Consider the following 27,500-nt stretch of genomic DNA (forward strand, 5'->3'; position numbering starts at 1 on the left):
AAAGTTACAGAAAAGCGGTATTTATACCAGAAGGTCCATAGGTCAGCCGTTACGGCACTCCAGTTGACAATTTCTCTTTAATCTTCTTACTATAAAGCCACTATAATATTCTTGCTCAGTTGAGAATTAGCAATCTAACCAACTAAAAATACCTTACAAAAGAAATTACCACCGCCATTACCATTTGAAAAATAGTCCACAAATTCCTTGTACTTTATATCAATTTGAGCATCACGCTGAATCGGTTACTATTATTTTATAATTACTGCTAGATTGGTTAAATTAGCACAGTTCTCCCATGGGAGCATAAGCAACTTCTTGCTGCTTCGAAAGACATATCTCACTGGAAATTTTAATAAACTTTCTTCAAAGTCCGCATGATTCGTCTTGAGAGAGAGAGAGAGAGAGAGAGAGAGAGAGAGAGAGAGAGAGAGAGAGAGAGAGAGAGAGAGAGAGAGCACTGCTGCTGCAAAACCCTTTAATCTGTGCATTTCAATACATATTCATCAAGAGCTCAATTACATGCCTCTTTGAGCACAGCCAAATCCACGGCCATTGCTTTCACAGACCAGCAGAATCCATAAACGAAAAGGACCTTCATTCGGGAGGCTGGGGGAGAGTGACCAGCAGGGGACTTCTGAGAAAGGAGTGGTCCATTCGTCGAAAGATGGGAGTTCGCTGAAATAAATACAGCCGGGGGTTGAGCCGTACCCTGATAAAATACAATTTCCCCTTTGATGGTGGGCACTCGCAATCTAGCCTGGCCACTGTGATGCCAACCATAATATTATCAATAATGGAGATACAAATCCAAAATTATGTATGGGTACAAATATATTTAAAAATAAAACTAAACAGAATATATCTGTACCCATACATAACTTTGGATTTGTTTCTCCATTTATGACTCATGATACTATGAGTATTTTCTAATTATCAGTAATGTCGCTCACAGGCTCCTAGATCGTAATAATAATAATAATAATAATAATAATAATATCCTCCCCTCCCTAAGCAACTCCATGTCTACCCACAACAGGAGACCATGACCATCTTTGCTGTAACACCAGTCTACGGATACCAGTCAATCATCGGGAAACACATAGTAGAATGCAGAATTGAATGGTCAGAAACACATACTTGTATTTTAATTTGTGTATTCCGGCTTTTATCAGCAAATTATTATTTCCACGATGTAAGTCTCTAGTTGAAAGGGCATGATCACAACATACCAGCGCTTAAATTTAGGACTTGAAAAGGTTTTACTTAGTGACATTCCAGGTTTCCGTTTCACAGTATTTCTGGGGTAAATGGAAGTTCATCATCTATATTTGCTAGTGCTTGAACAGCCACGGGATATATTTAACGAAGTGCTGTCGTGGAAAAAAACAAAAACCACTGATGCATTGGCAAAACTGGGTATTTCATTATAAACATAAGCACGAAGAAAGTAAGGAAAACGATCTGGTATATCCAGACATAAGGGAACGTTTTGCAAATACGGCTACTAAAGTGACGCATTGCACGTGGCTTAAAATATCAATAAAGTATAAAAAAAAATCCCAGAATTACTGCATTTTCAGTTCCCCGTCGATGGACCTTCACGATGTCTGGAAACTGCCCAGTTTTGCACACAGGTTTGGTACCCTCCTTTCCACAGCTAAACTTGTGAATGTCTTCTCTTCTGTTTGATTTCTACTATCTTTTCTTATTTCCGAAAGCAAGGCTATTTCTTCCTAGATGATCTATCATTTCCCACAAGTCTGGATCAGTGATCTATTCCTCCGGCCTCTCTTTATAAAAACAAACTTTAAATATCCACTAAGAGAGAGAGAGAGAGAGAGAGAATATAAATACCACAACATGATTCAACTGTGTAACGTTATAAAGAAATCTGACATTACAGATTAAATCTGTTCCAATTCCACATCGCACCAATATAATGGTATCACAGAGCAATAACACTGATCCCTGGAACCCATCCATTAGCGAAAAACGACCCTGAATGCTATTAGCACTAAATAAAAACTCAAGTTTCGCAAACTAATAAAAAGGTATGGCAATGCTATGCTTCTGCCATGAGAGAGAGAGAGAGAGAGAGAGAGAGAGAGAGAGAGAGAGAGAGAGAGAGAGAGGCAAATGCTGGGGAACAAAGTCAAATCAAGTGCAAACAAAACGCCAAGAGAGAGAGAGAGAGAGAGAGAGAGAGAGAGAGAGAGAGAGAGAGAGAGAGAGAGAGAGAGAGCACATGATGCAAACAAAGTACTAATAAAGCCAAACGAGTGTACGGAGAGAGAGAGAGAGAGAGAGAGAGAGAGAGAGAGAGAGAGAGAGAGAGAGAGAGAGAGAGAGAGAGAGAGAGCACGTGATGCAAACAAAGCCAAACGAAGTGTACGAGGAGAGAGAGAGAGAGACTCGTGATGCAAATAATAAAGTGACAACAAAGCCAAACGAAGTGTAGAGAGAGAGAGAGAGAGAGAGAGAGAGAGAGAGAGAGAGAGAGAGAGAGAGAGAGAGAGTTCATGATGCAAACAAAGTGCGAACAAAGCCAAACGAAGTGTGCAATCAACCCCCGGAGATAACCGGGAATCTATTATGTGTTTATCACCGGCCAAAACACGACAAAGCTTTTAATACTTATTGCAAATGAGTCGGCGCTTATAATGCAGCAGAACCTGGGCCCAAACAACTACGAAATTAATCATTTGCCATCAAATTAAAACCCCGGTTCATTGCAACTTTTATTTCTATTACCATTTTTTTTTTACAAATAGGACGCGGCTATGGTAGTTCTATTACATGATAAATTCATTTGTACAATCGTAGTTAATTTGATTGCCTCTTCCTCAAATATTGAAAAATAACACTTTAACCCCCCCCCCATCATACCATTCAGTGCTTGATAATTTACAGACAATTAACATACAATGATAATTGACATCATATAACCTTAGACTGACTATTCACTTTTCCCTAAATTGCACATTGGCAGAATATATGAGACAGATAAAGGATACAACGGCTGAAAGCAACTGCAAGAAAAAAAAATAATACGTCTCGAGCCAACATTAAAGAGATCACCGTAATCAAAGATAAACAATGCTTTATTGCATAACAGCACAGTGACAATTAATTCTTAATTACATAACAGCAAAATACCAATTATTCCTCCGACCTATAACGCTTTATGACCCTCATTTTCCAGGGCATACAAGTAGGCTCATCACACATGCTGAACTTTTAAAAATTCGACCCCTCATACAAGTAACTAAGACCAGCGTAAAGTCACTAATCATGCTCAACTTTTTTACATTTTTTTTCCTGCAAACATGTAAGACCATTTCCCGCGGGCATTGGAAACTAGAAATTCTAGCTCTTTTCAGAAACATCCAAAATTCTACCTTGTTTTAAGAAATCCGACAAAGATGGTAATGTGTTAAGTTGACCATGTTTTAAGAATGAGCAGGCATGGATAGAACCATCGTAAGTTTTACCTTGTTTCAAGAAAGAACCGAAATTCTACTTTGTTTTCAGAAACAACTGACATTCGTCCCTTGTTTCGTAAAAGAAGATAATCTCTACCTTCCATGGACAGATTCAAAGATTCCACCAAACCCCAAGCAACAAATACTGTTTTATAAACAAATGACGAACGACCAAGGAATGAGAAAACATTGAATGAAAAGTATCGAAGTTTCTGAAATCAGGAATGAGTGACGGCGCAGTATTTCATTAATTATTCATTGTACTTATATTTCCATTTATTTCATGAGCGATGCGTCATTAAGATTTCTTGCACCTTTTATATCTCAGTATTTTCTAAATTGTTCCTTCTCCCTCAATTCTGCACCTAATATCTTTCAGTATTTTCTAAGTTGTTCCATCTCCCTCTTTCTTGCACCTCATATCTTTCATTTTTTTCTTCGTTGTTCCTTCTCTTCTTTCTTGTCCCTTATAACTCTCAATTTTTCTTTGTTGTTCCTCCTTCCTCTTTCTTGCACCTCATATCTTTCATTTTTTTCTTCGTTGTTCCTTCTCTTCTTTCTTGTCCCTTATAACTCCCAATTTTTCTTTGTTGTTCCTCCTTCCTCTTTCTTGCACCTCATATCTTTCATTTTTTTCTTCGTTGTTCCTTCTCTTCTTTCTTGTCCCTTATAACTCTCAATTTTTCTTTGTTGTTCCTCCTTCCTCTTTCTTGCACCTCATATCTTTTCAGTTTTTTCTTAGCTGTTCCTTTCTCCTTTTTTGAATCTCATATCTTTCAGTCTTTTCTTAGCTGGTCCTTCTCCCTATTTCTTGCCCCTCATATCTCTTTTTCTTATAATTTGTTCCTTCACCCTCTTTCTTGCACTTTCAACCTTCAAGTTTCTTCTTCGTTGTTCCTTCTCCCCTTTCTTGCACATCAAACCTTCAATTTTTTTTTTTTTTTTTTTTTTTTTAAGCTGTTCCTTCTCCCCTTTCTTGCACCCCAAATCTTTCAGCTTGTATTTAGGGTGTTCCTTTCTCCTCCTTTCATCACTCCTTTTCCCCCTTCTTCCCTTCTCCCTAAGAAATTGTCCTCCCATGTTGTGCCCCGCCTCTGCGCCACATTAACCACCAATCAAGGCCTTGAGGGCAACGGAGAAAGGAGGAGGCAGGGATAGATAGGTCTAAGCACGTTGGTGAAACTGGAATTTGGCTCTCAATTATATGTAAATGAAGGAAGGAGAAGAAGAGAGGGAGAGACAGCGCAGGGAGCAGGGGGTGAGAAGAGAGAAAGGACGAGGATGCTATGAAAGGGATATACAAAGCCGCGGGCGGCAGAGAGAGAGAGAGAGAGAGAGAGAGAGAGAGAGAGAGAGAGAGAGAGAGAGTCCTTACAATATCTCTCGCCCCCCAAAAAATAACAGAAATTACAATCATCACTGTCATGGCGTTTGCACAATCCCCAACAAATCTTCCGGGGAAAGGAATCCCCAATAAATCTCCTGGGGAAGATATCCCCGAAAAATCTCCTGGGGGAAGGGAATTCCAACATAGCTCCACGGGAAAGGAATCCCCAGCAAATCTCCTGGGAAGACATCCCCGAAAAATCTCCTGGGGGAAGGGAATTCCAGGGAATTTCAACATAGCTCCTCGGGAAAGGAATCCCCAGCCAATCTCCTGGGGGAAGGGAATTCCAACATAGTTCCTCGGGAAAGGAATCCCCAACAAATCTCCTGAAGAGAGGAATCTCCAACAAAAATCCTGGGGAAGGGAATCCCAAACAAAATTCCATGGGAATCCCAACAAATCTCCAGGGAAATGAATCCATAACAAATCTATGGAAAGGAATCCCCAACAAAACTCCTGGAGAGAGGAATCCCCAACAAAACTGGGGAAAGGAATCCTCAACAAATCTCCAGGGGAAGGGAATCCCCAACAAAACTCCTGAAGAAAGGATCCCCAACAGATCTCCTGGGGAAATGAATCCCCAACAAAATTCATGGGGAATCCCCAACAAATCTCACGGGGAACGGAGAGGCAAATAACTTTGCAAATGAGACCAGTGTCAAGGGCAAGATGACGCAATCACAGCGTGCCGATATCGCCAATCATCAAAATTCAGCGAATAAAGTGCAACAAATCCTCCGCAATCAACAACACCATTACATAAGCGGCTGAGTCTGAAACAAGGCCCTTCCACTGCACTACCAACAACGACGACAACGACAAGAGCAAACAACTACAACGAAAAAAAAATCCATTCCAATCAGCGAGCGATGTATATAAGCCTGGCGATACATTATGCATTCGGCAGTGAATATTCACCATCTATACATTATACATTTCCTGAAGGCTACTGTATCCATTCATATCGGCGAATGAACGATCAATCCGATGCTATTATACATTCCGATTCACTGCCGGTCAGATGGAATATCTCACTGGCCTTGTCAGCAGGGGCTTGTGGACGCGTTGCGTACCGGTATTCCAATCAAAACCTGATCGCTCGCGCGATATTAAAGGGGACGGTGGCACTCCAGAAAAGACGTCCCGCGCACGAGACCGACGACACTTGTGCCAAATGCCATGAAATGGGTGACTTTACCCTAATACCAAGGGGTTACTAATCTTAGTGATAACGGTGCGAGCATGTGCGAACATTCTTCAACGGAAAGAAATTATTGATTCATAAAACTTCACCATGGAAATGAGAGAATCTGTAGGTAAATAAATAAATCTTATCATGGAAATGAGTGAATCTATGGCTAAATCTACTGGATACATAAAACTTTAACACGGAAATGAGCGAATGTGTAGCTGAATCTACCAAATACGTAAAACTTTAACATGGAAATGAGTGACTCTGAAGTTGAATATTTCTACCAAATAAATAAACCTTTAACAGGGAAATGAGCGAATCTGTAGCTAAATCTACCAAATAAATAAAACTTTAACATGGAAATGAGTGAATCTATAACTAAATCTATCAATACATAGAACTTTAACAAGGAAATGAGCGAATCTGTAGTTAAATCAACCAAGTCTTGAGATACTGACGTTCCCAAAAATACTTAATGAATAAAGAAATGATTTCCATCATTAGATTTCTGTCATTTCCCAAGATTTTTCAGTACTCATATTGTATTCATTAAAATAACTAAAATTCCGCGGAAGAGGACGAAAAAGGGTTTCCCAATGATCCGTCTAATCAGGAGAGCGGGTCATCCAATGCAGGGGCACATCTGTATGGACAGACATCATCTGAAGCGTTGTGTGAGAATCCGGAATAATCGCAGCCACAGTAGTCTGAATGGAACAATTATTAACCTACCTCCAAAAGCTTTCGGAGAAGCAGACTCAGACTACCTGTCTGTACCCCAATACATGGGAACAACCGATATAATTCTGCCAAACCTAAAGAGATAACTCTCAATTATAATGATACTAAACACGTTCACAATTTATACCTTTCACAAATTATACCTAAGTACATAATGACGTACATTTTTAAATATCTGGAAGCTTTACCTCTTCCAAAGGAACTTGCAATTCTCACCTCCGTGCACAGAGTACAGTGCGCATACGCACACACACACACACACACACACACACATAAACAAGACACAAAAACACTTATTATTATTATTATATATATATATATATATATATATATATATATATATATATATATATATATATATATATATATATATATAAGCTAATATCTGCACAAAGTCTTTCTTCTTTCTGGCGAAGGCCATGTGAATGCCGTGCCTCCCTATATGATAGGGGCAGGATGAAATTAATTAACGCAATGTTACCGAGGTGAGCGGAGGATGGGGTGGGAGGAAGGATGGGGGAGGGGGGTGACTGAAGGAGGGGTATATGAAGAACTGGGGAAGGGGATGAGAGGAAGGGAAAGCTAGTTAAAAGCGAGTGATACTTGACTGAGGAGAGAGAGAGAGAGAGAGAGAGAGAGAGAGGTGGGAGGCAATGAGGAGGAGGGGTAGGGGGAGGAGGAGGAGGAATTGCAGGCACTCCCCCTCCCACTCATCTTCCCCATAACCCAAACCCAGCAACCTTCCCCCCACCCACCCCAGCTCCTCCTTCTCCTCCCCCTGGCGCCCCCCAGGCCCAGTATCGCTACCATAATTCAATTTGCATCGAGCTGAAGCTGAAAGGGCCCGTTCGGTGCCCATCAAGGGCCAGCAATAAACGGTTGGTGTTGCTTGCGTGAAACACAAAAGCGCCGATGCTTCCACACAAATATTTTTTCAGTCTTTCATTTCCTCCTTTTCTTTTCATAACTTCCCCACTTTCTCTCCCACCCAAAAAAAAAGAGGAATAAGTAAAAGACTAACAACACAAGAAAGGAATAAGTAAAACACGAAGATAACAAACAAACAAGACAAAGAAAGTCCGGTATTACAATCGAACAACTTCCCTAAACCTTAGCTGGTGGCGGCAGGCGACGACACACACACACACACACACACACACACACACACACACACACACACACACACACGGGCGGAAGTGACGTACGACCGAAGTAAATAAAAGAAGTTTCACTTGAGATACGCAGGAAACTGGATGTAACTGACTGTGAAATCGAATTGAATGTTTGCGTCACGTCTCTTTGCCTGTATGGGACTCTGACATGGCAGGAGTGACTGGTAAAAGGTAAAAGATTAATAAATAAATTATATTATATATATATATATATATATATATACATATATATATATATATGTATATATATATATATATATATATATATATATTAAGTTAATAAGACTGGAAAAACTTAAATAAGATTATAAATATTATTTATCATTCAAAATACGGAAACATCCGTGTGGAACCTACAATAATGGCTTCCACAAACAACCAGAATTTCAAGTGTGAAAAAATGAACAAAATAGCACTTATTTACAGACACTTCGCTAATTTACAAACACTTTACAAACACTACCTAAGTGATAACAAGATAAAAATCTCACCAGCACTTGATAACAAAGGCAAACCAAAAGAACATTGCACCTGTAGATAATAACACTATAAAAAGAAACTCAAAACACTCACAAACCACATAACTATGTCAACGCAAATATAAATAAAAAAAAAATCCTGGCTTCCTATCGGCATTCGGATTTATTCCAAAATCTAATCAATTCTCCTTTAGCCCATAGCCCCCACCCTTTCGCGAAATTTCATTGAAACCCATCAGAAACCTTTTATTTATCTATTTTTTTTTTTTTTTTTAGAGGCACCTTGCACACAAATAAGCCTGTCAGACACACAAAGAGACAAGACAGGGTGAATGCATAACCTCCGCCCAAGCAGTGGATTTTCTCCAGACATCATTCGATTAATACTGTGGAATCGGAAATCATGCATGAACGCTAAAATGACCTTCATATATGGAAACCCTCCCTTATCTTGCTATAATGTTCACTGTCATCATTCGTTCCACGACATGGCGTTATCAGAAGCGAGTTCATCTTTCTACTTATGCAAATATGGATGACGCACATACTTACACAAATACGCACATATATCCACTCATATTAATTAACCTGCTTCCCCTAAGAGAAAAAGTAAGTCGTAAACAGGTTCGTTATTCATCTGCTGAATGAAAGCTGAACATCATGTATTCAGAAAGCTTTCATAAGTGTCCTCGAAAAATAGAAAAAAAAAAAACTCATCAACAGCTCGTCAACTGCACTATGCACTGGCCCTTCATTTCTAAACTTATCAACTAATTACGCTTTCTACCACCTTACCGTCCTCCATTCTCTCCACCTGACCAAACCACCGTTCATAAAACAAAGTTCGTTCTCCCTGTCATTCTTATGGACAACCAATTACCTTATTAAAATCAAGTGCACATAAGGAAAGGTAAAAACCAGAACTTTTTGAGGAAAGAAGACGAAATAAATTTCTGGAAAGAAACAAATCAAAGCACATTCAAATATATACATATACGAGTATATATATATATATATATATATATATATATATATATATATAGAGAGAGAGAGAGAGAGAGAGAGAGAGAGAGAGAGAGAGAGAGAGAGAGAGAGAGAGAGAGAGAGAGAGCGTTACTGCTTTTTCAATAAAGAATACCCGCCATAGCACTCTATTCTAATAAGGTGGCATCAAACGAACACAGTATTCTTGAATCACAGAGGTTGTGTCTGCGTGCCGACAACTTCACGAACATGCGTGACAGCAGTTGAATCGAGTGGATTCTAGATCAAGTAAAAAGAATCTATATAAAAAAAAAGTGTACGGATGAATTTTTCACTATAACAGGATCTAGATCAGATGGATTTGGCTATGTCCCATGGCCTACATTAATGCAAAACTCCGTGACAATTCTTTTGCAAGCTTCAAAAAAAAATCGTGCTAGCGAGAGAGAAAAAAAAAGGAAAAAGAGGTGGGGGGGAGGAGGGGGGTGTCAAACAAAATATGAAAGGTGGACTCTCGAACTACCACCAAACTTAATGAAAAATGTCAGGAAGTTTAATAAATGTTTTGTTTTTTTTAAATCCATGGGAAGCCTTTCATGTGAAAACAATGGAATATTCACTGTCAGGCTTCTAGCAATTACAGTCAAATAGTCAATAAACGGTCAGAAAGTCAAAAAAATAAGGCTAGCATAAATTAAAAGTTATCATTAAAAATAACCCTGATAACAGACAGACATTCAGATACAAGAAAAAAAAAATAATACAAACAGGCGGAAATACATACCCACAAATGAAAACAAAACAACACTTCCCTTGGGTACACCATGTGCCGAACACTCATCACCTGTAAAAATCAAACACACACACACGTGCGCCAGGAAACTAACGAACGAACGAACGCGCACACACCTCCGTCACTTTTCCTCTCTCTGGCATCTGAACCAACCTGAACACGCAGCCGTTTGTCTATACCAGGACCAACTCATACACGAGCGATACATCTGCCGTTGCTTCGAAGCGTTCGATTTTTTCATAATAATTACTCTCTCTCTCTCTCTCTCTCTCTCTCTCTCTCTCTCTCTCTCTCTCTCTCTCTGTTTCTCCCGGTTCTTTCTTGTACACTGGTTACTACTTTCCGCATTCTCCTGGAAGTTTTCTCAGCGTTCTACGGAAGAAAATCTCTCTCTCTCTCTCTCTCTGTGTGTGTGTGTGTGTGTGTGTGTGTGTGTATGTGGTTTCTCCGTTTTTCTTGTACACTGGTTGCTCCTTTCCGCATTCCTCTGGTACCACTTTATAAGTTCTTTGAAAACTCTCTCTCTCTCACTCTCTCTCTCTCTCTCTCTCTCTCTCTCTCTCTCTCTCTCTCTGTGTAGTTTCTCCCAATTCGACACATGAGTCGGGACTAATAAAAACCGACTTGGCTGAACGATGTGCTAAGGGAAATCTCGACTGCAATGCGTCACTACGGGAATCAAACAAACGAACAAAAAACGTTGAATTTAAATCAAGGACCATTTTTTTTAGGGGAAGAGAGAGAGAGAGAGAGAGAGAGAGAGAGAGAGAGGGGCAAAACCCAGTGTAACATCTATCTCTCTTAATTTTTTCCCTCTCTCTCTCTCTCTCTCTCTCTCTCTCTCTCTCTCTCTCTCTCTCTCTCTCTCTGAGAGAAAGCGAGAGAGGGTTATTGGGAATAAGACGAAACCCAATGCAACATCCTCTCTCTCTCTCTCTCTCTCTCTCTCTCTCTCTCTCTCTCTCTCTCTCTCATTTTTTCTGTCGATGTTATGAGGCCATTTAGCACACTGATGATCTTATTTACATTTTTCAGTTTTCTGTAAAAGAAAACTGCTGAGATGGCTATTTTTCCGTCCGTCCGCACTTTTTCTGTCCGCCCTCAGATTTTAAAAACTACTGAGGCTGGAAGACTTCAAATTGGTATGTTGATCATCCACACTCCAGTCATCAAACTTACCAAATTGCAGTACTCTAGTCTCAGTAATTTTTATTTTATTTAAGTTTATATTTTGAAATGATCGTGAGTCCGGCAACGCTATAGGACAGGCCACCACCGGGCCACGGCTGAGAGTTTCGTACAGCATTATAGTCTGTACAGAAAACTAGATAGCACCGAAGAAACTTCGGCGCATTTTTTTTATTATTATTTTTTTTTTTTTTTTGCATCTGCCAATCATATCATGTTCATTTTTCAATTATTTGATACAGACTCCGACAGGAATGGCAATCAAAAGAAAAATGTGATTCATGAGAAGGGGGTCTAAACCCAAAAGATGAAGCAGACTCATTCTTTAAAAACAAAATGTACAGGTCACGACCCTGGGAAACAAATGGAGCGTAGAGAATTCCGCAGCTAATTATCTGTGATACTTAAATATATCGCAGTAGAAGATAATAGATGTAAATATTACACAACGACTTGAAATAATAAGAAACAAAAATAATAACGGAACTAGTACAAAAACCAAGTAAAAATGGTAATGCCACAAAAGTGAAATATAAAAAAAGTATAACTAGAATAAAAACATAAGTAAAAATAATAGTTACAAAATGGAAATATTAAAAAAATTCTACACTACATCAAGCCCATACCACAATTTATACGACCATCACAATATATAATGTATACATATATATATACATATATATATACATATATATATATAAATTATATATATCTACATATATCAAACACCAAAACAAAAATGTAACGAATCAATCAATACTCCTCTGATGGTCTCCAAAACACGTCAGTAATTGTTCGACGCAATATTCTTGAAAACGGAAAAAAAGGTGAACAAACATGACGTCCCTCATTTCAAATTACGTCCGTAATAATTACGATAGATGTAATTGATATTCAAATTTCAAATTATCAGAAGTTGTCCCCGTTCGCCGCGTATCTCGTTCATCAGCAGCTGATATCTAATAGGAAATATGTTTTATATTTATATTAATCATACATGAAATCTGACACATACATACACAAACATAATATATATATATATATATATATATATATATATATATATATATATATATATGTATATATATAATTACTACCTTCTGAAGGACCACAATAATAAGGAAGGTTCCAAGATTTCAGAGGCTCGTCTGCCTCCATCTTCAAGGAAATAAAGAACCTCTTCTTCTGAACCTTCCGTATTACCGAATCCTCTATGGGTATGGATACGGATGCGCGCACACACACACACACACACACATATATATATACATACATATATATATATATATATATATATATATATATATATATATATATATATATATATATTCAAAAGTCGTTTCGTTACAAAGACTTTGTGTCCAAAGTCTATATGTCTTACACGTTAAAAGCCCATTCCACACTCCTAAAGTACGGTTAGATGAATAAAACGCCTTTTTTTTCCTTATTTTTCCGTTTGTAGATGAAATCGTTTGGGACGTACCAGGGGTCAGAAAAAAAAGAAATATCTCAATAAATGTATTATAACGGCAGTCCTCCAATGAATTTAATTTAGCGGTAGTTTATTTTTTTGGGGGGGCGGGGGCAGTGGGTCTGTGTAATGTGCCCCACCAATGACTAGATCCAAACTTTGGACTTAAGGATTTCGATGCAAAACGCATCTTTACATGTATATACAATATATATATATATATATATATATATATATATATATATATATATATATATGTGTGTGTGTGTGTGTGTGTGTGTTGTGTGTGTGTTCAAAAAAGGAGAAAATGAAAAACTAGGCAACAAATACTCGTGCAACTATTATAAAATTTCAAGGTACATTCAGTGTAACCTTAAAACTGTATAGTAATTGCACAAAAGTGTATGTATATATATATATATATATATATATATATATATATATATATATATATATATATATTATATATTTACTGACAGGACCTCATTCAAACTGGATGGTATCTAATGGATTAGAATGCCACCCAGTTTGAATGAGGTCCTGTTAGTAATTCTACTAATGCACAGAACAACTGTGTATGCGATAAAGTTAATACATATACTGTATATACACACACACATATATATATATATATATATATATATTATATATATAATATATATATATATTATATATATAATATCTATATATATATTATATATATATACAATATATACAAAATATATATATATATATATATATATATATATATATATATATATATATATATATATATATATATATATATATATATATATATATAGTTCCGAATTTTATAACATCAAAATACTGGAAGGTGTATATTTCATCTTTTTATCATTTTTCATTAATCTCTCGAGTCCCAGTTATTCATAATTCAGACCCGAGAGATTACGGAAAACAAAGTTATAAATAACCTCGTTCATAAAAGCCCGGAAAAACGAGGGAACACAAGGACCTAAAATACAATAAAAAAAAAATGAAAGACAATTCGTGTTTTTACTATTCCACATTTTCATAACTCTAACACAGAAAAATACCAATAAGAATGAACTATTATTATCATTATTATTATCATTCAGAGGATAAGCCCTATTCATATGGAACAAGCCCGCAGGGGCCACTAACTCGAAATTCAAGTTTCCAAAGAATACGGCGTTCATTAGAAAGAAGCAACAGAAGGTAAATGGAAATACAGAAAGATGAGATCACTTATTCAAAAAGAAAAAATAAATGAACATATTAATAAATAAATAGATAAAAATGTAAGTAAATTGTTAAAATACAAAGAGAATTATATTAGGGTAGTAACGCATTGCATCTGCGGTTGAATTTTTGAAGTTCCAATTGCCGTGAAGGAATAAAAACAAAGAAATAAAGAAAGCAGAGTAGACAAGGACACTTTTTTTTTTTTTTATATAGGCGAAGCACCGCACACAATCTGGAGGAAGCTTCACGACAGACGTCACACACCACTCCCATCAAAAAGGGAAAGACGAAAATGGTTACGAGATGGGGACAAGGCCGATGAGACTCGGATGAGTTTGAGATGCTTCTCTCTCTCTCTCTCTCTCTCTCTCTCTCTCTCTCTCTCTCTCTCTCTCTCTCTCTCTCTCAGAATCATAAGCATAAACTGCCCTTCCAACGTCCACGCACGAGAGAGAGAGAGAGAGAGAGAGAGAGAGAGAGAGCATCATCATCTCCTCCTCAGCCTTATCCTGGCCTATCGTAACCCAAAACGAAAAACTGAAACGAGCGCTGTGACCTCACATATCCAAACAGTTGCTGGAAACAGAGAGGAGAGCACAGCGTTCCAGAGTTAAGTGGAATCAAAACGACTCACAATATATAAATACGAATCTTTTTATCTATGTAAAAAAAAATTGATAGTCTTTTTCGAAAGTTGAATCAGGATTACTACTGTTAAGGATTCGTAAGTGGGGTTTTGATTGACAAGAACGAAGATCTGCATGTAGTCTTTTACGTTTCGGAACAAGACGTGTGTCCATCAGTTGTTCTAAAACAGATTACGTATAGACATGATTACAAGTAGGATTGACATCTCTCAATAAACGGGAAAAATATATAAAAAAATTATTAAAAATATATATGAAAAATATATGAAAAACATACGAGAGCTAGATGTCACAATCACACGACAATGACATCACCATCATCCTTCGCCCCGCCCCAACCCCCTTCCCGCTTGGCATGGCACCAAAATAAACACTGTAATACCGTCAGTCTCAATTTGTCTTTTACAAGGCGTTGACATTGCAGCACCCAACAAAAGTTGAAGGGGCTAAAAAAAAAAAAAAAAAACTTCCTGGATATCTCCATAGTTGCGACTATCAACCAAATTTGGCGAGTTACGACTTTGTTACGACGAAGTTACAGTGCGGTTACGAGCGGCGCGCCGTCGGCAAAAGGGCTGCCGAAATAAACACCTCCTCCCCCACCTCTCTGACCACCGCCCCCTTTACGGGTACTGGGTAAGGTGCCCACACCAAAGCTCCTCCTTAATTTACGAGACAGAAAAGGTGTCTGTTTGAGATATATATCCCCAACAAAGTTCTTTCGGGAAGATAGATGTCCGCAAATCTCTCTCTCTCTCTCTCTCTCTCTCTCTCTATTTCCAGAATGAATTGCATTATCTCATATCGAAAGTTTTTCTTTAAATAGAAGTAACGTCCTTTAAAAATATAATCATCAACTCTCTCTTTCCAGGTGAATTAAGCATTATCTTAAATAAAAAAATAAAAAATGATATTTTAAAAATATAATTTTCATCCATGAGGAATATTGGAATAACAATTTTGCTTAGAGCAAGACTTATAATACATTAATAGAAATGATGAATTTTACTGACTATTGCACTAACGCAACATGTACTCTCTCTCTCTCTCTCTCTCTCTCTATATATATATATCTCTCTCTCTCTCTCTCTCTCTCTATATATATATATATATATATATATATATATATATATATATATATATATATAAAATATAAATATATAAAAATATATATGTATATATATGTGTATATATAATGCATGTGACAATATTATGAAAGTTTGTTTATATCACTGTAACAAAAATCACTCAAATCTTTTCACATTGAGAAATGAAGCTCTCATCATCTCAATGCAGATGAAAGAACACTCTCAATGAATCACAAGCAACTTTTCCCCATCGACTTTCGAAAAAAAACATTAATTGTGCAATTAACTTAAGATTTTCCCTCCAGGATCAATGCTCCTCTCCTATCCTTAGAAAAGGAAGAAATAATAATAATAATAATAATAATAATAATAATAATAATAATAATAATAATAATAATAATAATAATAATAATAATAATAATAACTACCGTATGGGTTCACAAAAATTTGCCAAGCTTCGAGTACGCTGGGTACTTCCCAAATGAACGTTCCTAATTTGTAAAAACTTATACAGTAGGATTTGTTTAAAAATGTTGATGGCAATCATTAATAATGACCACACAGATGCACCATTGTTACTATCACACTTTATCACGAAAATTTCAGTGTAAAGAAAATGACGTCCCGGTGTGACTAAACTGACACTGATAACTACAAAACGATATAGTCATATAAGCAATGAATTCCATAAACCGTGAAGGAACGTTCAGCCTGTATTTTTAAGGAAAGATGACTTACACTTCAATCGGAATCTAGAGTGATATTGACAACCAAATGAAGATGATAATAATCATCATTTACGATCAAGTAGAGCCAAATCAAATTTTTATCCCATGGAATAAAGACACCTCAATCAGCTGCGACAGCCATAATGATAACCATTTGTCACTAAAAATGATTAAATAAGCACACGTACGGGATACATAATTTATGACCAAGCGTTTCCCTGGCGAAAAAAAGTTGACAATTTAATCGACACTGAGAATGGTAACGATAATAACCATTTGTCTCCGTACGGGAAAAATGTTTTATAGCCATACATTTTTTCCTGACAAAAGGCTAATGACGTTTTAATTAGCAAAGATAATGACGCTGGCAGCCAGGTGAATGTAGCAATATACAAATTGCTTTCCAAAGAGCTCAAAGGAACTCTCTCTTTCCCAGTACTGACCGCCGGAGAGAAAAGGAGGAGGGGTCACAAAGAGGGAGTGGGTTACAAGGAGGGAGGGGTCACATAAAGGAGAGGGGAGAGTCGGGAAGTGCAACAAGAAACTCCTTTAGGGATAAATCGGTCGATACCTTTCAAAAGCGCAACTCTAAAAGGAACCACCAAAAAGGGAAATGAATTCACTCCAAATACAGAGTTCAAAGGAGATCAATTGACTCCAAAAACAGAATTCACAGAATTAATTCACTCAAATTAATTCACTCATTTAGTAGAAATTAATTCACTCCAAAAACAGAGTTCAGGCGAAGTGAATTCAACCCAAAAGCAAGAGGTCAGGGAAAGGAATTAACTCCAAAAACAGAATTTAGAAGTGAATTCAACCCAAAACCAAGAGCTCATGAAAAGGAATTTACTCCAAAAACAGAGTTCCGGGAAGTGCATTTAACCCAAAAACAAGAGTTCAGGGAAAGGAATTCACTCTATAAACAGAGTTCAGGAGCAGTGAATTCAAACCAAAAACAAGAGTTCAAGGAAAGGAATTCACTCCAAAAACAGAGTTCAGGCGAAGTGAATTCAACCCAAAAACAAGCGTTCAGGGAAAGGAATTCAATCCAAAAATAGAGTCCAGGGGATGTGAATTCAACCCAAAACCAAGAGTTCATGGAAAGGAATTTACTCCAAAAACAGACTGCAGGGGAAGTGAATTCAACACAAAAACAAGAGTTCAGGGAAAGGAATTCACTCCAAGAACAGAGTCCAGGGGCAGTGAACTCAACCCAAAAAGAAGAGTTCAGGGAAAGGGATTCACTCCGAAAACAGAGTTCAGAAGTGAATCCAACCCAAAAAAGGTTCAGGGAAATTAATTCACTCCGAAAAACGAGTTCAGAGGAAATGAATTCACTCCAAAAGCAGAGTTCAGGGGAATGCGCTCCAAAAGCAAATTTCAGTAGAATTCACTCCAAGAAACGAGTTCTGTGGGAATGAATTCACTCTAAAAGCAGAGTTCAGTCCATTCTGAACGAGTGGACGAATCAATTCACAAACGAATCTATTTCCACCTTGCACATGTGATTAACAGCGAACAAGTTCATCCTACGCTAAGGAAAAAAAATGCGTGATTTGCTGGTTTCGGTGTTCAATACATACGCAGCATCCGCAGGCCATAATATATTCAATACATTCGTATACATAAAAAAAATACTTTCTGAATTTACGGTCTGTATTCAGTCCCATTAAGTATGGATTTAAAGAAAGGTTTTAAATCACTGAACTCGATATTTGTTCATATTGAAAAAAATTTCAATTGATCCTGACGTTTGTCCATATCAAAAGAAGATTCCAACACGTATGAAAAAAATGTTCTACATTCGCCCACATCTTAACACATTTTCAACACCTACGATCTTTATTCACCCAAAGTAAAAAGATAAAAGCTCTACACTTACGTTTGACATACATCCATAACGCAAAATTCTCACCTTATACATTATGTATTTTTCCACATTAAAAAACATTCACCACTCACGTTTGCTATTTGTCTACATTAAAAATAATTCAATATTCACGTCCCTATTTGCCCACAATAAAAAAAAAAAAACATTCAACATTCTCGCTCCCTCTCTATCCACATTGGAATAAATCTTTTATGTTCCATAAAAAATCATTAAACATTCACTTTCCCTATTTGTCCACAATAACGAAAAAACATTCAGCATCCTCCCTTCCTCTTTATCCACATTAAAAACAAACTCATTTACGTCCCCTCTCTGTCCACATTACAAAAAAACTTTCAACATTTACGTTCCTTGTTAGTCGGCAATAAAAAAATCATTCGACATTCACGTTCCCTATTTGTCTACATTAAAAAAAAAACACACTCTCAACATTTAAGTTCGACATCAGGTCATAAAGACGGACCCAAATCGCCTTTTCGTCCAGAAAGTCAACGCCACCCAAGAAATCTATGGGCGTCCAATCTCAATGAAGGAAGGGTGGAGAGATTGCAAAGACCGAGTTGGTGGACATAAAAGGCCAAAATGGATGTAGGGGGAAAAGGGGACAGACAGACACACACACACACACACACATAGCCTGCTGCCACAAAGAGGAGCTCAGGTAATCAGCTTGAAACAAGAGGATTCGAGTCGTTCCCTTTCACAAAGAATGTCATTACGAAAATAGAAGCACTTAAAAAAATTAATAAAAAAAACAGGATTTCAAACACAAATATAACGCACGGGAATTAAAGTATTATCTCTAAAATAAGCACCTTATTTTTAAAAAATTATCAAACTGAATTGTATCTATTATTCCGGAGGTGGATACGATGATGATGATGATGATGATGATGATGATGATGATGATTCTTAAAAACGTACTGAGCATATCTCTTCGAAACTAGATGGCTTCAATTACTACCACAGAAGCAATGAAACTGACTATCGAAAAAAAAAAAAAAAAAAAAAAAAAAAAAAAAAAAAAAAAAAAAACAGACACATTGGCACAACAGAAGAAATATTCTGCCCTCTTGGGTGAATTATCAGACGGTTCCCACGGTAAATTCCCAGTCTGAAATTAAATTAATGACAAATTAGAATTTAACCAAAAAATTTTTTTATTCCTAAACTGCTCCACAATCCATTCCCTTCCGAAATAAAATAATTGACCAACAACACAAGTAAATATACGTCTGACATTTTACCCTGTAATAAAACATCCACGGCCACCATAAATAATTCATGCTATTTAATTGCTAGAAAAAAAATACATTAAATTATTCAGTTATTGGATTCCTATTAATCTCTTTTTCGACATCTTTTCTCCTATCTCGAAAATTAAATAAAACGACATCGGTTAAATTACTGGAATCTCTGGTTGCTATAAAAAAAATTATAAATATTTTCTGGTGTCTTTGGTTACTATGAAAAACTATAAATATTTTCTGGTGTCTCTGGTTACTATAAAATACCTATAAATATTTTATGGTGTCGCTGGTTACTATAAAAAACTATAAATATTTTAAGAAGTCTCTGCCGTATCTTTCTATCAATGTTTCTTTAAGTAAAAATTTAAAGAGGAAATTAAAATATTCTGAGGAGAGAAATTTATGTAGGAAGATTCTGTTGAAGTCTCTAGTAATTATAACATTCACAGAAAAAATATCTGACAAAGCTACCAGATGATTATCATAATCTAAACAAGACAACGAATACACCAAGCCACGTTACACTTGACATTTAGAGCATAAAAACACAAAATATCAGAGATTCCACCAGTCACAAAATAAAATATTGCAAAGTCAAAGCCATTTTGAGATACCTGTTTTTCTTATGTTATAAAAACGACACAATCAAGACATCTCGAACTTATTTAGGAAAGTCAGAATAAACTTTTTTCCTTTAAAGGTCGCAAAACCGACCACGGAAAAAAGGTCGAAAAAACACCTCACATACTATGAATAGGAAACTGATATTTTTTTTCAAAAAGCCTTGTAAGAATAAACTTTTTTCTTTAAAGGTCGTAAAAACCGACTAAGGCAAAACAGTTCGAATATGTCTCACATTGTAAGAATAAGAAACTGATATTTAGAAAAAAAAAGCCGTGTAAATAATAAGTAGTTTTCTTTTAAGTTCTGATTAAGAAGCACAATAACTGGTTCCATAAACTCTAATGAAAAAAAAACGATACAAAGGCAAATGAACTTGCAATTGGAGAATAGAATAGTTCCGACGATATATCAATTTGAATTCATACCGCAGCCAGTCGTGCCATAACATAGCATTGTCGAATTACGTAAAAGTAAGAAAACAGTTCCTATGTGAGTGAGACTCCACAAACATGAGAGAGAGAGAGAGAGAGAGAGAGAGAGAGAGAGATGAAATTTTTCTTACGTAAGAAAATATTACTTTAACCATAATACACACAGACATAAGGAGAGAGAGCGAGGGAGAGAAAGAATGTCACGAACAATTACATAACAATAGCCTAATTGATTCTGAAAACCATCCTTGAGGAAGTGTAATTGGACTTGAGATGAGAGAGCTGGAGGCTACGTGCAATGAAAAGCTGCCGTCGTCACAAAACCGCCACCGTACATTAAAAAACGCACTACCACTTTTGGAAAATATTGTTCTACGTCAATCGCAATTCAGGGGACTTTTCTTCTTCTTTTAAAACTAATCGCCTATCAATTTTAAGGAATTTCGCTGTTTAATTTTTTTTAATCCGTTCAACAAAAATTAACAAATAAATAAAAGTACGGATACAAAAGTCTCACTGATCATGACAGTCTTGAAAACATTACAACTCTCAAGACCTGGAAGTGAGCGGGGTCCTACTTTTCCCCCCGAAGAAGTTCTCGCGAAAAGTCTCGAATCAAATAAGCCAGTACAATGCTACGGCTATGAAAGTTATCCAAACGGGCGTGAGAATTCTATTCCTCTGGCATGAAAGTAACCCACAGCCACTGTATGTTACCGCTGCATCAAAGAGTAACAACATTAGAAAATCTATTCTCAAATAAGACGATGCTAGAAATAGATTTACTTATAAAACTAACTTACCTAAAAAGAAAAAAATCCTTAACCTGAATTCGGACCCATTTCAAAATCTACAGTAATCTGTTTTTCCTCTGCTCAAAGTTCATTGTCCATCTCAAACAGACGCTGCTAGAAACAGATTTACTTATGAAACTAACTGACCAAAGGAAAAAAAATCCTTAACCAGAGTTCGGATCCGTCTCAAAATCTAATCTATTCTTCCTCTGTTCAAAGTTCATTCTCTCATCTCAAATAGACGATGCTACAAATATATTTAATCATAAAACAAAATGATCTAAGAAATAGATTTACTTACAAAACTAACTGATCTAAGAAATAGATTTACTTATGAAACTGACTGATATCAGACATATATTTACTTATAAAACTAACTGATCTAAGAAATAGATTTACTTATAAAACTATCTGATATCAGAAATAGGTTTACTTACAAAACTAAATGATCTAAGAAACAGATTTACTTACAAAACTAACTGATCTAAGAAATACATTTACTTACAAAACTAACTGATCTCAGAAATATATCTACTTATAAAAGTAACTGATGTCAGAAATAGATTTACTTACAAAACTACCTCATCTAAGAAATAGATTTACTTATAAAACTAACTGATATCAGAAATAGATTTACTTATAAAACTTACTGATATCAGAAACAGACTTACTTATAAAACTAACTGATCTAAGAAACAGACTTACTTATAAAACTAACTGATATCAGAAATAGATTTACTTATAAAACTTACTGATATCAGAAATACATTTACTTATAAAACTAACTGATCTAGGAAATAGACTTCCGTAAAAAACTAACTGATTTCAGAAATAGGTTTACTTATAAAACTAACTGATCTAAGAAATAGATTTACTTATAAAATTATAAAATCAACTGATCTAGGAAATAGACTTACTTATAAAACTAACTGATCTAAGAAATAGATTTACTTATAAAACTGATCTAAAAAGGCAAACAAAAATCCCTAACCAGAATTCGGACCCATCTCAAAGTCTAATCTATCCTTCTTCTGTTCACAGCTGATTCTCTCGTATAATTTACGTAAAAATCCAGCAATAACATTTTGAGTTACCTCCTTAACAGGCAAACAGACGGATAAATACGGGTACACAATCTCTTTCAACTCTGTTCAAGTAGGTAACAACAAACATCTGAGACCACAAAACAAGAACGCAAACAAATAAATAAATAAATAAAAAACAAGGAGAGAAAAGAACAAACGGAAGGCTATATATTTCAGACGCCGGCCCTAATCCTACAAGAGAAATAGAGACATATCACTGCTCGGCACCTCTACAAAATAATATACAATATTGGGTAACAGCTGTGGTCATTACCTCACCTCTTTGCTCGTTGATCTCACTCACCAACTTTCTTCATCATAGATCCTCTGGAGAATTACTTTGGTCTTCCTCTCTGGAAACATTATTACATTATTATTATTATTTAAAAAATACCTAATAGCATCAGCCTTGAAATGGAGACACTTCCTCAGTTATGTGTGGGTATAAATATACTTAAAAATTAGTATCAACAGAAAGCTCTCTGTTTACAATTATTTTTAAATTTATTTGTACCCATACAAATAACGGTGGATTTGTTTCTCCCTTACTGTTATTATTTATTTATCAATTCATTTATTTATTTATATAGTTTTCTGGGTTGTGGTTTCCTTTGCTGGAATAGCTGGCAAAGGGAAGGAGCCTTAGAATTTTGAACTGCTATACTAATTTACTTTAAAAAATTACTCAAGAAGGGTCGCTCTGTTTCCTGCATTTGTCAGGACAATTGCACTTTGTATGGCATTAATAATAATAATAATAATAATAATAATAATAATAATAATAATAATAATAATAATAATAATAATAATAATAATAAAATCATCATCATCATCATCATCAAAAACACATTCAACAGGAGTACAAGGAAATGCACATCAATTTCACAAAGTAATAAATACATGCAAAAAGAATACCAATAAAATATTAGCATATATATATATACAACAGAGAAATGAGTCAGAAAAACTAAGGCTAATATATTAGAAGAAGAAGAAGAAGAAGAAGAAGAAGAAGAAGAAGAAGAAGAAGAAGAAGAAGAAGAAGAAGAAGAAGAAGAAGGAGTAATTGCACTCAAACATACAGACTGCAGACGAAAGCGACAACCTTCTTGAACTGTGCCACTCACAGACAGACAGACAAACAGACAGACAGACAGACAGACACACAGACACACAGACAGACAGACACACAGACACACAGACGGAGACGGTTCAAACCGGCAAAAGCATCATCACGCAATAACGCCCCTTTGCGATGCAAATCTCCACCGGCTGTAATTTGAATCTCGTAGGTTTCGCGGTTCCGTTCTAACTTAATTCGAGCATTCCCTTATTGACTTAGATCTCAACCAGCCCAGACCTGGAGGAAAAAGAAAAAAAGTCCTCAACACTCTGAGTTGAATTGCATATCAAAAGGGGAACAGAGAAATTGCTTCCTTTATTTTTTTTTTTTAGATTTTTTTTTATCTAGAATGAACTGTCACGTGGAGACAAATGTATTCTACAGTCTATTCTCCAATGATGATGAGACGCCAGTTATAGTGACCATAAACTAATCTCCAACAATGCATTCATTTTGTAAAAATAATTGCTGAGTTTCAGATTTGAGGGGAAAAAAGTGTACTCTTCAACATCTCCAAGTTGGCGTTGCACACCAAAAGGGGAACCGAAGGATTATTGCCTTTATTATTTTTTTCTCATTTTTTTTTGTTTGACCTAAAATAAACTGCCGCGTGATGACAAATATGTCTTCTACAGCGATATCTTAATTGCCATTCCTAATCTTTCTTTTTTCACTATCCAGGTTCATTTTGGAGCAAGAGACCGTGCTGGTCCATTGTCAGCTTAACCTAACGACACTAACTTTGTAAATGGAGAGTAAACACTTTGAGCATAAATGCCAAACCCACTTTGTTAATCATTTACATGACATCTTCCAGTCCGGTGCATAACAGAAACTTTTGATAGTGCTCAATTAATCACTACTATTAATTTACCTACGACGATCATTACAACCAATTACATATAATTACAAAACACGACGCTTTCAAAGTTTTTAGTTCGGTTTGCTGAACATGACCGTTAGAAGTCACTTAACAGTTAGTTAATTAACACTATCATAATAAATGTTACATACAGCTCCATTCTACAGTTGCTCTTGGCAACACCGCCAATACCAATAGCAGAAGCTGGCATAAGGCCACATAAATCTGACAACATCGACAACAACAACAAAAACAACCCTCACTTCTGCAATGGCCACAACCCCACACCCCTCACCATCATCAACCTAAGGGGGGAAGGGGGAGAGGGGAAGGGTCACCCTGCTACCGAAGGGACCACCACCTCTTCCTACCAAATCACACCGCGATACCAAAACCGCCAGATCTGACCCTTAAAACCCCCCAAGGAACCCCAGCAGATTCGACTCCTCCAGCAGCAGCATCAGAAGCAGTGGCAGAAGCAGAACCAGCAGAATTTCTACCCCTGTAATGGTTGACTCAAGTGGATGGTGGGGGGGGGGTCCGCCAAGTTACATTTCATCTGCTGGAATGGGTGAAGTTGAGCGTGCGATGAGGAATCGGTGATAGGCCACTGAGGAGGAGGTTCACCGTTTCGACCTAAGTCAATAGACTGGCCATCTTACATCAATAGAGGGCCTTAACCCATCCGCCCCAGGGACCCTGGTCCTACTCCTAACCTACCCACCCCATATCCCCTCCCTCCTCCCAAGCCCCCTCTTCCGCGTGCACTTTCCTCGAAAGCCAATTAACTATCAGCCTCAGGTCAGAGGCTGTATTATGCATTCGCAGATGAAAAGCCAACGCACGTACACATACACACATGGACTCGCAAGGGATAGAGAGAGAGAGGGACAGATTTCATAAGTCAAATTTACTTGCTAAAAAGGGATGCGGGGGGATATTTGTGTGTTTTTGCTTTCACCCTTCTGCTCTTTCTTTTATATACAAATTCTCTCTCTCTCTCTTTTACTCTCTCTCTATCTCTCTGCACACACACATTAATATATATACATACACACACACACACACACACACACACGCACACGCACACATACTGTCACTAACCTACACTTAATTTATATAAATAAATATAAATGCAACCACATTTATAAAATGGCTCTCTCTCTCTCTCTCTCTCTCTCTCTCTCTCTCTCTCTCTCTCTCTCTATATATATATATATATATATATATATATATATATATATATATATATATATATATATATATATACATAAATATAAATATATATACATAAACTATAAATATATATATACATATATACATAGATGCATATGTATATATATTACAAAAGACCAAAACTAAAGGGACTTCAATACATTAAAAAATCCAAGTGCCGAAAAAGTCACACAATAAAACTCGCTGATACAAATGGACACTAATTCTAAAATTTACTCATTAATAATTCATTACATAAAAGTTTATTAATTAAGCTACATGCGGGGGGGAAGCTGGAATCTGCATGCAGCATCAAGTGCTAATTATGGAGTAATTAAGAGTACATTCAATCATCAATAAACACAATTTCATAAAAAAGAGCACTCTGAATGACGGATATCCTATTTCATTATAACAACTAGTGACGGATAATAGTTATTTTTTTGTTTATGCCTTTCCACATCTCTAACGAAGAGATTTTCTCAGAAATTAATCAGCTTCCATTGCACGGTATCACTCGGAAAAGTACCGGCACCCGTATCGCTAAATTGTTTTACTCATGTGTGCACAAATACAAAACAAATAACAGGTAAAGATAGGTTATCATCATCATCACTATAATCTTCACTGTCACCGTTAACGTTTATACGTCATCTCTTCTTTCTACAAGGTTAGACTTGAAATGGATTCTGTCCATTGTTTTCTGTCCTATAATCTTTCTCTCTTAGTCACTTAAGGTCCAAGTCTCCATATATGCCTTCTTCTCAGGAATCAAACGGAACACATATAATAAATAACAATAAACCTATAGATGAATGCATATCTCCTAAAAAGGAATCAATAAACGATAAAGTGTTTATAGTAAAGCAAAACCACTCACGCAGGACAACTCGACCCAAAAACTTTGCAGTCACCGTAGTTTAAGGTCAGTCATTACAGGGTGTTACGCTGTTTGTGGAAATTACCGAAGCATCATCACACACTAGGCCATTATTTGCAGAAGACAGAATTGAAACTTAGTAGGGCGTACCTCGTTAGTTTTTTTATCATCATGCAGCACTTGTAGTTGTGCCACTTTTAAGCATCAAATAAATCAACCAGTATCAACAATACTAAGGGAAAAGGTTAAGAAAGATAAATTGATATTAAGCAAATATGAGTTCCCTCTATGAAAGTTGCAAAAGAAGGTAGAAGTTTAAGAGGATAAATTAACATTAAGCACGCATGACTTCCCTTTATGACAGTTGCAAAAGGTAAAAATTTAACAGGATAAATTAATATTATTCAAGTATGACTTCCCTTTAGGAAAGTTGCAAGCAAATGTAAAAGTTTAAGAAGGTAAATTAATATTAATCAAGTATGATTTCCCTATATGAGAGTTGCAAAAGAAGGTAAAAGTTTAAGAGGATAAATTGATATTCAGTAAGCATGACTTCCCTTTCTGAATTGCAAAAGAAGGTAGAAGTTTAAGAGGATAAATTAATATTAACCACGTATGACTTCTCTTTAGGAAAGTTGCAAAATTAGGTAAAAGTTTAAGAGGATAAATTAATATTAATCAAGCATGACTTCCCTTTAGGAAAGTTGCAGTCAAATGTGAAAGTTTAAGAGAATAAATTGTTATTACTCAAGTATGACTT

At 36.3% G+C, this 27,500-nt stretch overlaps 1 protein-coding gene across 1 annotated transcript in view; it reads left to right on the plus strand.

Moving 5' to 3' along the window:
* The window catches only part of LOC136835799 (uncharacterized), a 76,308-nt gene extending 51,256 nt beyond the window's left edge, over nucleotides 1-25,052 (plus strand). Inside the window, exons 6-7 of the mRNA XM_067099653.1 lie at nucleotides 24,465-24,527; nucleotides 24,800-25,052. Coding sequence (XP_066955754.1) covers nucleotides 24,465-24,527; nucleotides 24,800-25,052 — 316 coding nt within the window. The remainder of the gene's footprint in view (nucleotides 1-24,464; nucleotides 24,528-24,799) is intronic.
* The last annotated feature ends 2,448 nt before the right edge of the window (nucleotides 25,053-27,500 follow it).

The sequence above is a fragment of the Macrobrachium rosenbergii genome, chromosome 55, assembly GCF_040412425.1.
Source record: "Macrobrachium rosenbergii isolate ZJJX-2024 chromosome 55, ASM4041242v1, whole genome shotgun sequence".
In the NCBI taxonomy this organism is placed as follows: Eukaryota; Metazoa; Arthropoda; class Malacostraca; order Decapoda; family Palaemonidae; genus Macrobrachium; species Macrobrachium rosenbergii.